The sequence below is a fragment of the Diadema antillarum genome, unplaced genomic scaffold (assembly GCF_040938485.1).
Source record: "Diadema antillarum isolate AM-2024a unplaced genomic scaffold, OU_Dant_1.0 seq00000400_RagTag, whole genome shotgun sequence".
NCBI lineage: Eukaryota > Metazoa > Echinodermata > Echinoidea > Diadematoida > Diadematidae > Diadema > Diadema antillarum.
In genome coordinates this window covers 615,449-630,000 of record NW_027271391.1, presented here as the reverse complement: position 1 = coordinate 630,000, position 14,552 = coordinate 615,449, and the positions used below count along the sequence as shown (strand labels likewise).

General features: G+C 40.0%; 2 protein-coding genes across 2 annotated transcripts in view; one reads left to right on the top strand and one right to left on the bottom strand.

Moving 5' to 3' along the window:
- The window catches only part of LOC139732138 (actin-related protein 8-like), a 37,258-nt gene extending 27,097 nt beyond the window's left edge, over positions 1 to 10,161 (bottom strand). Inside the window, exons 1-6 of the mRNA XM_071643011.1 lie at positions 10,094 to 10,161; positions 5,550 to 5,720; positions 5,095 to 5,205; positions 3,995 to 4,099; positions 2,534 to 2,707; positions 52 to 162 (exon numbers count right to left, since the gene is read on the bottom strand). Coding sequence (XP_071499112.1) covers positions 52 to 162; positions 2,534 to 2,707; positions 3,995 to 4,099; positions 5,095 to 5,205; positions 5,550 to 5,720; positions 10,094 to 10,102 — 681 coding nt within the window. The 5' untranslated portion in view covers positions 10,103 to 10,161. The remainder of the gene's footprint in view (positions 1 to 51; positions 163 to 2,533; positions 2,708 to 3,994; positions 4,100 to 5,094; positions 5,206 to 5,549; positions 5,721 to 10,093) is intronic.
- Positions 10,162 to 13,558: 3,397 nt separating this feature from the next.
- On the top strand, positions 13,559 to 14,191 carry LOC139732137 (GTP-binding protein Di-Ras1-like). Its single transcript, XM_071643010.1, has one exon. It carries the CDS (start codon positions 13,559 to 13,561, stop codon positions 14,189 to 14,191), a length of 633 nt encoding a protein of 210 aa, XP_071499111.1.
- The last annotated feature ends 361 nt before the right edge of the window (positions 14,192 to 14,552 follow it).

Below are 14,552 nucleotides of genomic sequence, written 5' to 3'. Positions count from 1 at the left end.
ATTAAGTTCAATGCAACCACATGTACACTGTAAGACAGTCGAGAGCATTACCTGGTGCACAATAGCAGCTGCAAAGCCCAAATGGCTAAGAAGAAGATTCATGAGTTCTTTGACGTGTGGTCTGTGATAGATGTCTGGGATGAGAAGAATCGCTTTGTAGTTCTACAGAGTGGGATACCAAAACAATAAGAAATCATTAAAACTATTAGGTCAGGAAAGGGACAAGAACCTACGTAGTAAGAGATGGCCTTTTTGCAAGGGTAGCTCGCAATGGACTCACATACGGCAGATGATGGACTTGTGCGCACACAGCGATCGGATGGGAGTGAGCGCCTTTTCAAAAGTGGCATCGCAATTCGTACGTTTCTCCTTGTGTCTTTAATTATTCCTACCAAATCTGGTAGGAAAACTCAAAATATAAAACAATTTCCAAAGCAGAATATTAAAACTAATTCTTAAAAATATGAAACATGGTGCATGGTGCTTGATTGAATCTCAGCACATATCATTTTAAAGATATCCCCCTCTAATATGAATGGAACAATCTCATACTTTTCCCTACCATTCTGGTGTTTTCATTGGTCGATATCATAAGATATGAATTATGCAAATACATTAGCATGATAGATTAATTATGCATGAAAGCTCATTATCAGTGTCTTGATGTTGCTTTTGAAAGAGTGCTCGCTATTCTCGCATCTCGCCAGTTGCACGCTGTGTGTGCGAGTTCATTGCTCTATGTGTGCATGTGCTGAAATTATAGCGAGCTGCCTTTGCAAAAGGCTAAGTAAGAGACCTAGAAAAAAAGAAAAAAAAAAGAAAGAGAAATCAAACATATGGGAATATACAATATGAAACAACATTAACAGTGTATATCAAAACAACGCAGAACTTCATATGTTTCATAACTTTTAAACATGTTGAAACTACTATGGTTGCACCATTCACCACCGGCACCACGTTTTCAAAAGTGGAAGCGGCCACTTCCGGGTTTCACGAGCTAACAAGCAAAAAAAAAAAAAAAGGCCTTCAGCGCAACTTCTGGTGGCACATCAGGGTTTCTTCAGCTGACAAGCAAAGAAAAAAAAAAAGGGTCTTCAGCATATTACCAGGCTCAAAAGGTTAATGTTTCATTTTATTTTCTTTCTTTTTTCTACTCCCACTTCCGGGGTAAAAAAAAAAGGTGGGCCAAAGTGTGACACTCTTTGTATTTCTAAGGACGGGTGCAAAAAAAAGTGTGTGTGTGTGTGTGTGTGGGGGGGGGGGGGGGGGGGGGGGGGGGGGGGGGGGGGGGGGGGGGAAGCGCCTGAGCCTGAAAAGTTTAATAGTGAAATCAAGATTAGGCAGATGTGGGTACTATTCAATGCCACTCATTAAACCGAGAATAGAAGGCCATTCATTCTTTATTCTGTGAAAATGCACATAGTAAACATGCTTAAGCTTGAAGGCGACTGCTAGGATCTCCATTAAAAAAAAATAATAATAATATAATAGTGAGAGGTACATCTGAACTCGCGAGGACACATGAAAAATCAGAAAGGTCTGCTATAAAGGTCATATTGTGTCTGTCACATTGACCTACATGTATTTGTTATCTTTTTCTTCACCCACGAGGGTTGTAAAAATTAGTGCAGGAATTACATACTACATAAGCTGTAATATTCAAGTACAGAGATCACAGACCTTTTTGCTACACTATGTTGTTTTCTATTGTCTTTCTGTTCCATTTTGTTCATGACCCAAGGGGGCAGTAAAAATGAGATCAGAAAGTATTGTATAAGCTGTAGTACTCACATACAGAGATTACAGACATCTTTGCGAGCTGTTGTTTTCACAATTTGATGCCTAGGCTATTGAGCACACTAATGCAATTAAGATCAGGTAGCAATATTTGTACATGGCCCAACAGTAATTTGCATTTTTTAAAAAATTAAACCCTCACAAAAATAACGGCATTTTACTGTACAAAGCCTTCATTTTGAAAAGATTCAACAACGTATTTATGCATCCTTCCATAATGACTGTCCTTCAACAAAAGTTGTCATTAATTCACATGTACACAAATACAAGGCAGATGTCACTTACGCCCACATAGACATGCACAAACACAGAACAGGACCCTAAAATTCATCAGTGTGCATTTAAAGAAACAGCATGAATTTTAGGGAACCCCCCCCCCCCCCCCCCCCATAAAGACATTGAATTTACACGTTTTGTACATGATCTGTACATCAGTCCAATCCTCTAACACTGGTTCAAGAAAGTGGCTGTGCAAGTCTCCATATTTTTTTTTTCATAAAACTACCTAAAAGGAAGAACAAGAGAACAGTACCAACCTGAAGGGGGAAAAAAATACAACAAAAGAGAGAGAACAATAACAAGAAAACAAAGACGAAAAAAGGATACCAAGAAAGCAAAATATATACTCTGTCTGAAAAAGAAGAAAAGAAGATAAAAGAAATCAGAAAAAGAAAGGAAGAAAGAATGAACTAGAGAAAGATTCAGATGAAAGCTCTTGCACACATACATTTACCTGTATTTCTTTCTTGGGAATGTTGAGGCTGTGCTGCATTATGTGAGTCCATATTTCAGCCAGGTCTTGCATCCTAGATGTAAGGGAACCCCCTATTCCCTTGTGGATGTTTAGCCTCCCATGGCGAATGGGCCAGTGTGTGTCAAACGGAGCACATGGCTCCAGGTACAGTGCCTACAAGAAGGAAAGTAGAAGGTGCATTATCAAAATTCTCCTACAAAAACTCGCAAACAGCATTGCAATATTCTCATGGCTAAAAAAACAGTATTTTTGATGGAACTTATTTTCACTTTTTCTACAACAGACATGTATCAATGCCAAAAAAACAGCATTTTCTATGAAACCTGCAGTATTTTTGAAAAACAGTACAAAATACTGCAAAAAAAAAAAATGCAATCTCTTTGACGTATAAAGTTGTAGACCTCCTGGCCATGTGTATAGTACTGTAAAACATAGAACTGATCACATGCATTTTAATTTTGCAAATGTCACAAGAGCCAAGATATGCAAAATTAAAACGCATATTAGGCACTATAGTGTTTATTTCTGGTCTCAAGTATACAGGCATTATGGACATCATAATCTTCCACCCTGATCCAATGCAAAATCTTGCAGAGACTACATGACATACTTCTAATCATTTTTTTTTTTTTTTTGGAATAGATTTGTTGTAATATCAGAGTGGCAACTATTACAACATGAGCTCTTCTACTGGACATTATCATGTTTCACATTGTATACTTGTCTACAGTGATGCCTACTTTTGTAATTTGGCTTCTCGTTACTATTCGACAGAAAACTTACGGAGGTGATTTCCAGGTATGTTAACCTCCGACTCATTACGCCATATCATGTATGCACAAACACACAAATGGAACGAACTCCTGTACTTATCACATCTCATAGCTCAAATCTTTTAAATATGAGTTCCAAATTAATGCCTCAATCATGATAAGCACATCTGCACTGGGCTTTCTGAGTGATTTTGAACATGAGATACATTTCTTTAGCAAAGCAAATCAAAGGGATGGTAAAGTTGTGGATGAGATTGAGGATTCAGAGACAAACTCTCTGTGAGATAATTGAGACCACTTTTGAATTTATATTACAGAGCATACAAGTCAAAGAGAAATTCAAAGTCCATTGATAAAATGGCCGAGATATCCCAAAAGTGTTAAAACAAAGCGTCCTAACAAAAAGGTGGATCTCACCTTTTGTTATGACCTCTTCATTTTTGGATATCTCAGCCACTTCAAAACCAATTTTCATCAAATAAACTTTGAATTTTTCTTGAAACTGTATACTCTTTCATATTTCATAAGAGGTTTCTAATTATCACACACACACACAAACACACACACACACACACACATACAGAGTTGAGAAACTGAAAGCCCATCTCAACCAAGATGATACCATCCCTTTAAATCTATAAAATCATCAGAATAGAAGAGAACACACCTCCTCTCCAACAACAACTTCTCTTCCATCATCTGTCCTTGTCCAGACCATTCCCGAGTTGTCATCAACAGACTGTGGCTTGGTGGCATCATTAAATGAGTGAATCTGCATGTGCATGGGACAAACAAGTCTAATCTTTCCACGTCGAATCCACATTTCCCTGAAAAGTATTGTCAGCTTCACATTTCCACATATTTTTGTTAATGTCATATACAGTACGTGGATGTCTACTCACAAAGCTTACTGGGTCAGAAGTACTGAAGAGAATTCAGGTCACTCTTGTCCTCATTTTCCTAATATTTCAATATCTTTATTTCTTTCGACGTGACACTTAAACTCAGTTTCTCCTACTTTCAAGTAAATTTGGATCTGAAAATCTTGGTACTTCCAAGAAATATCAACATTCAAGTGACAAATGCAAGTATAGAGCACAAAGGACACTCAAAATACACATCTTTCTAGTACCTGTAATCATTAAGAACAGTATACTCCTGGTTCATTTATTTCTTGTTCAATGGCTACAGGCCCTTTGTGTCACATTTAAAAATCACATTCTCATGCAGCTCTTCACACACATTGTATCTTAATAGTAATAACAATTGCACTGAGAGACAAAGTGATTTTATTTCACCTAGCAATCTATGCATCAAAACACAGCAGATGTCATCTCATCTTGAAATGAATTGCAGTGTATGTTCAAGCTAAACACTTGTTGAAAATTAGTGGAACTTTTGCTCCACAATGTCTCAAGAATTTGTTCTTATAATCTATGTACATATATATATATATATGTCTATAATTTACATATTAAGTTAATCCATCAAAATAAATGGATTAGCATTGCACTATACTTCTTCTATATTTCCTGAACATGGACATTAAAGCTGACATTGTCAATTACAAGAAGTCAGTGTTGTATTAGCATATTGCTACTTTAAATGCACAATGAGATTTTCTATGAGTCTTTCATGTCATAGCAGAGTTTTTGAAAGCCACAGACTATTGCAGTCCTTTTGCAGAGGCAAATTGTTCAGTCAGTTCCTTGTATTTTGTACTTGTCCATTCATTTGTGGGTGATGTAATGCTGAAGTACGGCTTACTTCCGATGTATGTATGCTCTCTCTCCGGTGACCTTGAGATGTCTTTCGTGACCAGATTGCCTGCTCTACCATTTTGAGGGCCTGATCCCTCTGACTGGAACTGTTTGGATGCTACATACAATTTAACCAAAACACACATAAAAACATAATGACAATGTTTGAGTAACACTTCCAGCTTTTTAAATGTAATAATTACTTGTTTTGTGCATCTACACAGTTCTAATAGTCACCAATAGAATATCACGAGATGGGATCATAGGTTGATATTGTAATACGTTTGTACCTGTTGTACCTTCAAACTTTACATTGATTACAACTTAGAGCTCTGTGATTTAGACTTAATTTCTTCCAGGTAAAAGTATCTTAAAGATGGTGATGTAATTAGTAAGTACACGACGCATATGTTTTTGTTTTCTTTTCTTTTTTCTTTTCACCATCCACAGCATTAAACTCACTGATAGTCCATCTCTGCAGAGGAGTTCGTCCTCCTGCTTCTTCTGTCCTGCCTTGCGGTGGCGTCTGGCAATAACATGGGGCACTGCTACAGGATAAGGGTCAGATGCTCGCCCGATGCGCAGCCAGTACGATCCCGGATGGATCACAATGATGGAATCTTGATTCATTGGCTGCGTGAAAAATTTTAAAGTTTGGGGAGAAAAAGATATATCAATTCAAAAAGTGTCAACTCTGCTACGTGTCAGATAGACTTTACAATTTTTTCTGTACAATACACACACAAAAATATGAATCAACCTTCAATCAATTTTCATCAAATAAACATTGAATCCTTCTTAAAATTACATGCTCTTTCTTATTTTATAAGAGGTTTCTCATTATCTCACTTAGGAATGTTAGAAACCTGAATCCCCACCTCAACCAGTACTGTACAGTCCCTTTAATGTTACTTTGGTTTTTATTTAGTGCAGGTACACATACCCTAATTGTATCATAGCAATTTGTATGCGAGTATATTAATATGATGAGTACATACTGGAAATATAGCATCCATTATGTTGAGACTGAGCCAAGTGGGCTTGCTGTTTTGCGATCAAGCCAGTGAATTTTCTGTTTTGTGAGATCAGTCAGAGACTGCCTACTGTTGTCTTGTCTCAAATCTGAAACATTATGATCAGACGAAGCAAGCTGGGTTAAGAGAGTGAACTTAAAAGTGAAGACTTGAATTGAATTTAGTGTATCATAAGTATCAAGGTACCATTAGTGCCAATAGTGGCAATAAAGGTTTTTGAACATATCATTTTATGCCACATTCAAGATATCAACTGATATTATGTAGTACTGTATCAGTATTTCCTGACAAACATTACATGGAGAATGCAATTTTTGAATAACTAGCTTTCTATGTCCCAAATGAGAGAATATGAATTTGTATCCTTTGAATTACAGTATCCTTTGAATTACAGTATCCCGTAATCAGGGGAAAGTGTTGCAGTATAGCAGTACATGATTTGATTTGTCTAGCTACTTATCACTGGATCTTAGGCCTGCCCAGAAATCCAGTTCTTCCACGAGACTGACGTCTTACAGTGGCTGTATAGGAGGAGATTCCATGAAGCCAGACAGAGTTTCCTTGGAAAATCCCTGACGACAAGATACAGACCGATCTGTTGCTTTGGTCAAGGTCTAATCAGAACTAGATATAGTACGTAGTAGTACCGGTGGGCGGTACTAACGCTACCACAGTATAACTGTGTACAAGGAGTGCCCCGGGGTTAGATTTTGCCGAGTAGGACCCAACTGACTGGGGTGTTTCTTCATTTAAAATAACTTTCAATTTTTAGCACTGCAGTACTAATAAATTGTAACATTAATTAGTTGCTTTTGTATACAAAATAGATGACATTTGTAATCTAGTAGGCCTATAGCATTTAATAAACAAATTCAAAGTTAGGCCTAAATATTTAAATGCAACTGAACATAAAATAAATAGCAGTGGTTGTTAAAGAACTTCCAATCACTGTGCATTTTGATATCACTTTATTGTTATTTTATAATAAAGACTCCGTCAGTGGCGTCACTTTTCGTGACAGAGATGACGGGTCCAACAATTAATTCTAAAGAGGGACACCGCGCTAGGGTACTTTCGCACCTGTTTGTCAAATACTTGCATCTGAGTGAGATTCAAGTCCAGCAGAAATGGAATTTCACCATTTTGTCACTTATCTACTCGTTATAATCTCGATCGCAGCTACTCGCTCGGCGCTAACTGCGTTGCACAGCTGTAGCAAGTAGGAGCAGACAGTTCTTCTATGGTGTCCTTAAAAAGAAAATACTTTTTCCACCTTTCTCTTGGCTTCTACCGAGTCGCGGTATAGCGATTTTAGGATTGGGGTTGGTCATACAGTGTATTTTGTGTGTGTTTGTGTGTGTGTTTTGTTTTATATACAAAATTCTTGATTTACATTAGTTTACCGTGATGTTGAATCAAGGTAAATCAAGATTTGTGTATTTGATAGTGACAATGTAGAATATGTTGCTATAATTAAAAATTTGTGTTATTTTGCAATGAAATAATTTATTTGTCTCTATGAAGAAGAAAGAAAAATAAAAGATTGACAAAGACAAAAAAGTGTGTGTGTGTATGTTAATTGGCGTGAATGAAAGAAGATTGTGCAAATGTGGTGATAAGACAAGGGTGAAAAATATAAGGGAAAGGCTAGGAAAAGGGGGAAAGGAAAGGAAAAGGGGGAAAGGAAATACTCAAACTCAAAGGTACACTGTATCAAAAAGTCAAACCCACAAAAAATGAAACAAAAGGTTTACAAAATAGAGCGTTCACTAAAAGATAATGGAAGGAAAGAAAGAAGAGAAACTTGCATCATAAAGGAAAGCAAGGGAGAGATGGATAAGTTTGAAAAGAAAGGAGGAAAGCAATTACTATAAAGAATTACAAATTGAGAACAAAAAAGATGAATCAAACCTGGATGAAAGCAAAGATGAATGTGAAGGCAAGAAAGAATTAAATACAGATTGAATGGGAAATAAAGGGGAAAAAAATCATTAGAATGACATGTAAGAAAAAGATATTGGAGAGGATACAAAAGACCCTTGTAATTGGAGGGAAAAACAACCCATGAAGGAAACAAAAAATAGGCAGAAAGTAGATCTACACAGTCAAAAAGGAACTCCTTTGAGAAAGAAAGAAGCCTAGGAAAATCACAAAGAAATGATTGCTAGGAAGGAAGGGTATTTTGATAGATTCTACCTGAAAATAAAAGAAGAAAAGAAAGAAAAGAAAGAGAAAGATATAAGTGGCAGCCAGCATGCACTCGCTCACACGCTCAACCGCTGACATGAAGCTACAACCGCTAACGGAAGACTTGGACACAACCGCTAACGGAAAACTTGGCCGAGGACAAGGAAAAAACAATTTTTAGCTTTTCAACGACACCATAGAAAAAGCCGCTGACTACCTGTATCGCTACATTCAGACCAATTCGTAACTGTGCTTGCTCTCAGAGCAGCAATTCCAGTGATAGCGATCAAGATTTTCCAACGATTTTCCGACACTTGTAAACGCTAAAAGTGTAAAAATTTCACTTATATTCGACTTTGGAGACTCAGATGGAAGTATTTTTGGTAACTAAATAACCAGGGTGAGTTTGCGCTTGTTTGGAGGTCGTTTGACAAAGAGGTGCGAAAGTACACTAGCGCCGAGGGGACACAGAAAAAAAACAAAACACCTAACATTAGCGAAGAATGACCCAGATACGGCCTACAGGCTACACATGTCTGCCCTATCTAACGTTAGTCTGGTTAGAGACATCTGATTAATTAGGTCTGTCCATGGCATTATATAGGAGTCTTTTATCGGCTCTCCTCCTCTGTAAAGGAGGGGATTCCGTGAAGCCAGACCGTAGACGGTATAGACGCAGTCTCCGCGGAACATACCCGCGACGACCCGATACACTCCGATCTTTCAGTCAATGCTAGCTATCATTATACCAAGGAGGTATCCATATCTCCTTGGCTCTTCACAGCAAAGTCGCTGTGCTTTGGCTTTGCACAGCGTCTGCTTGCCCATGCCTTCCTCGCTTGGGGACCGTGTGGTCGCCCGGAACAGCTGCGACAGCCTGCTCTGCACGCTATATAATGCTTTCCAACACCAGTTCGGGAAACCCACTCACAAGGGGGGCCCCTCCTTATAAGTAACCCGTCCCCCTTATAAGTAACCCCGTCCCCCTTATAAGTAACCCCCGGGGCACCCCTTATAAGGAGTCTCCACGCTTTTTTGCAATGCAACGCGAAAATGAAAGGACTGCGGCAATTCGCTTGATTATGTCCATAAAGCTTCACAAGTTTCCTAGTTACTCACGAAATTTGAGCAAAATCGGTTTGAGGCATCATATCTAAAATCATGGATTTAAATGCGATGTCAAACGACCCATGCGAATGCTGACATGCGAGCGATTACTGGCGCGAGTGTCGCCAGGCGCGGCGGCGCGGCAAATGCTTGAGTGCAGACGTGGCGACTGTGTACATGTACTCAGTCGCCACGTCTGCACTCAAGCATTGCCGCACCGCCGCGCCTGTCGACACTCGCGCCAGTAATCGCTCGCATGTCAGCATTCGCATGGGTCGTTTGACATCGCATTTAAATCCATGATTTTAGATACGATGCCTCAAACCGATTTTGCTCAAATTTCGTGAGTAACTAGGAAACTTGTGAAGCTTTATGGACATAATCAAGCGAATTGCCGCAGTCCTTTCATTTTCGCGTTGCATTGCAAAAAAGCGTGGAGACTCCTTATAAGGGGTGCCCCGGGGGTTACTTATAAGGGGGACGGGTTACTTATAAGGAGGGGCCCCCCTTGTGAGTGGGTTTCCCGAACTGACACAGCCGTGGTCGTGTTGAGAAAGCATATATAAAGCATAAAAGAAGCACGTCCGTGAAAGATATCTGACAGCAACATAAAATGCATCGATGGTACATTCATACTACTAAATACAACAGAGTAATCGAAACTGTCAAGAAGCTCACCTCTACCATATTTTCTACGATGAAAGGATTAAAGTTGACAAAAGTAAAACAGTGTGGTCTTCCTCCGTTTATCCTACGCGGGCGGGCGCGGGTGGGCACGCATGCGCTACGCATGCAAAACAACCCATGTATATGTACTAGTATGTGTACGCCGCTGGTGTTGCGCCTCGTTTGTTGTTGTTTTTTTCTTAATGTTATGTTGTTGTTGTTGTTGTTGTTGTTGTTGTTTTGTGTTTAGTGGCGTTTTCCATTCTCTTTAGAATATATATGTTATATTCGCGATACTGTAGTTTTCTTTCAAGTCCACGTAGCGTAGCGGCGGAAACATTAACCCACCTCCCTGGTTGTAAGTACTATATAGACCATCGTAGACCAACCACTGGTCAGGTATAGACATTGTTTGGCTCATCAGCAACCCCAGTAGCAGTGCAATTGCAATACGGAAACATTTAAAGAAGCTTATTATACTAATACATCATTTTGATTTCATTCCAAAGGCTGATGAAAGCTTGGTCCTGATCCTGTAGGCCTAAAGTGTATTTAGGCCTATGGTAGACGAATGAAACAACGTGATACAATATCCTAGATTATTTTGTAGCCATTTGCATGCTCAACATAGTTTCTTTATTTCATTTATGCCTGCCACTTGTGACAATTAAAGTATCATATTTGATGTTTTGTAAATATTGTTCTCATATTATACTACTGTACGTGTGTTTTTACTCTCACATACCCCTGTATGGGTTCGACAGAGTTGATCAAATATCTAAATATCACATACTGTGTCAGGCCTACCGAAAAAAAAAAACCCGACAATAACGACTTTAGCCTTTGATTGCGCACATGAGAACGTCAGTGAAAGATGGATCAATAAGATTATATGCTGCTGATGCAGGGTCTTTTTTTCCCTTCCAATTATGTGTAATAACCGTTGATCGTCCGTAGGACATCGGGAATGTAGCTAAAAGTTTTGGGGTTGGGGGCAATAAAATGTGCAATGATGTGCTAAATTCATATAGAGCTTGATATTGATGTAGTTTATATAAAATATTCTTTTATGAAAATGTGTCTCAGAATTTGTAGTTGACACAATCGTATTGAAGTAGTTTGATTCTTTATTTACTTTTTGTGTTTTGATGTGTACACATTCTTATCTGTTCACCATATGTGTGTATGTGTTTCATGTTTCGTTCCTTGTAACTTTTTATTGAATAATATTAATCAGTTGGAACTCCATCTCTTGAACTTCCTTGGTATGAGCTCTAGTTCTAAAGGAGTGGTTTGGATTTCGTCATCGGACTGATCTCGTTCCACGCACACGTCCATAACCCTTGATTGGTGCCAATACCATAGAATCTCTCCCAGCTGCCATGCCTGCTGATGCGATACCATAGACCTTACCATGACCTGCTGCGATAGTCGACGTCCAAAGAACACTAAGTTAGCTGAGTGGGACTGAAAAGTTTTGTATGACCATTGTATGATTTGTTTTTATTTTGTTTGTTAATGCAGCTGTTGGGATTATAATTACGTGTGTCATCAATTGAAGTACCTCCTTGGTACCATATAGGCATAATGTGGGCATACGTGGCGATCTGGTGGCAACTCGAGTCTCGCTGGCCGTGGAGTTGTCTTGGAGACATCTCCTGAAGACTATCGCCTGCTGTTCCCGGGAGCCAGTCGCAAGAGAATCGAACATGTTGGGGTTTTTTTTTCGGAGACTTTTTTAACAGTCTCAGCTGGTCTTGGACCCGGGGAAGTCGAAGACGTCTCCCCAAGACGTTCCCTGTATAGTCACGGCCAAGTCGCGGAGACTTTTTGTCCGCGATGCCTCCGAGACGTCTCTATAATCTGTATAGGACGACTTTGCTGATACCCATCATTGACGACCAACCGGAGATATCGCGGATATATACGTCACAGGGGCAGAGAAGAGGTCTTGAAGATGTCGCGGCGATGTCTCTGCGACATACTGTTAAATACGTGGTTACTTTATTTTGAGACGTCTCCCTAGATGGAATCGTCATCTTGGTGAGATTGTGAGCCATTTCTTGGTCTTTAAAAGTCGCACGAATTGCAGCGATCATCAGTCGCGGCAGTCGCGCAGTCGCGCAGTCGCTCAGTCGCGGCGCAGCCTCCTTAGTGAGATACGCCTTAGACCGGTTTACTTGCAAACATATTATCCAAAATTTATCGAGGTTTCTTCCGTTCTGACTCATTAACCTTCTATTAATCGAAATATGCTTATACCGAGTACGGACGATCCTACCTCAAAAATACTTTTCAATATACTTGGAATCCAGCAGTTTGCATAAACATCGGGTAAGCCTTCAGGTTGACGAGAAGAACCTATGTCAGAAAGGCACGCATAAAATGTGAATATAATACAAGCGGGTCCATTGAGAAAACTGATATAAACATATAATCGTGACCAGGCATTTCATCGACTTTGATTTTCTGAGCAGCACCCCCCCCCCAAAAAAAAAAAAAAACACCCACACGCAGATACATACCACGCATTTGCCTTCAGAACGATTCATATGGGGAAAAGCAAAATACATTTTTTTTACAAACCCATTTAACCATTATGACGGCCGTTCCGCACCATGCATGGCTCTTCTAAATTCACGCCAAAAGATGGGGAAAAGAATTCTGCGGCCAATGTATCGGTTGAGAAGATAGCATACCCATGAAAATTTATGACAGATGAATTAAAAGAAACGTTACTTTGAACAATATTATTATAGTCATAAATCACAATAAAGGAGACAACAGAGTAACTCTCTCTCTCTCTCATCTTTAACGCTATCATTGACACAAGCATAGGATGTCAGTGGTTGTGACAAGAGCTAATGTTCATCCTGGAGTAGGATGACACCTTTGTATAACCATCCCGCTCTTCACCTAATACCGGCAGGCTTTTCAAACCACTGCATTTTCTGACTATGCATTCCCTGTATTTTTTGTTGTTGTTAATTAACTTTAGTGCTACATTCATTAGGGACTTCTTCTAAAAAAACAAACTGGATGATAAAATGTTCAATCACTCAGGCCTATTAAGATGTCAAAAAAAAATGGGAAAAAGACGTTGCGAGCGTATGCAAGTATTTCAGTGCTCATGATGGTATGGTGTATCCGACTGCATTGGTTTGTTTGGACGTACTTCACCATGCTTCACGTCTCCTGTGGTTCTGGATGTTGATTGGTTGCAAACTTCACGGTAATTGGATAATAACGACCGAGAGTCTCTGATTGGGCGGCAATCCGAGTGAAACCCTTAAAGCTCACCTAGTCGTCAGTGCGACATAGAACAATGTACAATTCGCCCACCATTTGCTTTTCATATATGGAAAGGAGAATCTGAGCTCGACAGCATATAAATAGAGGTGTTCATCACCCGATACAACTCACATTCTCGTTTACACCGAGAAGATTAGCCCATAGAAAAGCGAGGCATCAGCAAAGATGACGGGTAAACTCTCTCGAAGTAACTCTGTCACCAAACGGGTCGTCTTCTTCGGTGCCGCCCAAGTTGGGAAGTCAGCTATCATCCGGCATTTCACCAAGAAGTCGTTCCCTGCACATTACCAGCCGACGGTCGAAGACATGTACGACTGTGATGTCGAGTACAAGGGAATGAGTGTCAGACTGGACATCCTAGACACGGCGGGCAGCTACGTCTTTCCAGCTATGCGACGACTGGCGTTAAACAGCGGTGATCTTTTCGTTGTCGTTTACTCGAGCGACAACAGACAGTCGTACCTTGAAGCCTTGAGAACATGTGCCGAGATCACGGAGGTGAGGGGCCACGACGTCCCGATCGTTGTAGTCGCCAACAAAACCGACCTAACGGAGCAAACGGTCCTACGGCCCGAAGCCGAACTCATGTTCTGCCAGTGGAACACTTTCACGACGGAATGCTCAGCAGCGGACGAATGGCTAGTCAACCGGGTCTTCGACAAGTGTTTGAGCCTGATGCTGCCCTGCAGCGAGTACCCTCTCGAGTTACTGTCCTCTCCACAGCCAGCTAGGAGCGGTGTCGTGAAGGCAGTGTGGTTGCAATTACGACAGTCTCTCAAAAAGTGCCATTTATCGTGACGCAGGAAATTCGGACATGCAAAATGGTTCCACCATTCTCGTTGAATTGGACTAATCATCTTGTATCAACGAAGTTTTATCCATTTTCTCGGGAGATGAAAGAAGTTGAACGATGCAGTACTGCGTGAAACCAGTTTGAGATGTTGCAGAGATGGATGCGTGCAGAGCCGTTATGATCGCTCAAGAAGTTTAATCACGACACTTTAAACTTTTAAACTGTGGTGATCGCCATCTAAACTTTGATTCGAGAACTTTCGTTAATCAAAAAAGCTGGAACTCTTGCATCGTGGGTGTAACTGGATCGATGAACATCGGGATGCAGTGACAATCGTAAATTAATCTCGAACTTAATGCTTCAATT

Excerpts from the sequence above, each read along its gene's own strand:
- LOC139732137 (XM_071643010.1), top strand. The coding sequence starts at position 13,559 with ATGACGGGTAAACTCTCTCGAAGTAACTCTGTCACCAAACGGGTCGTC.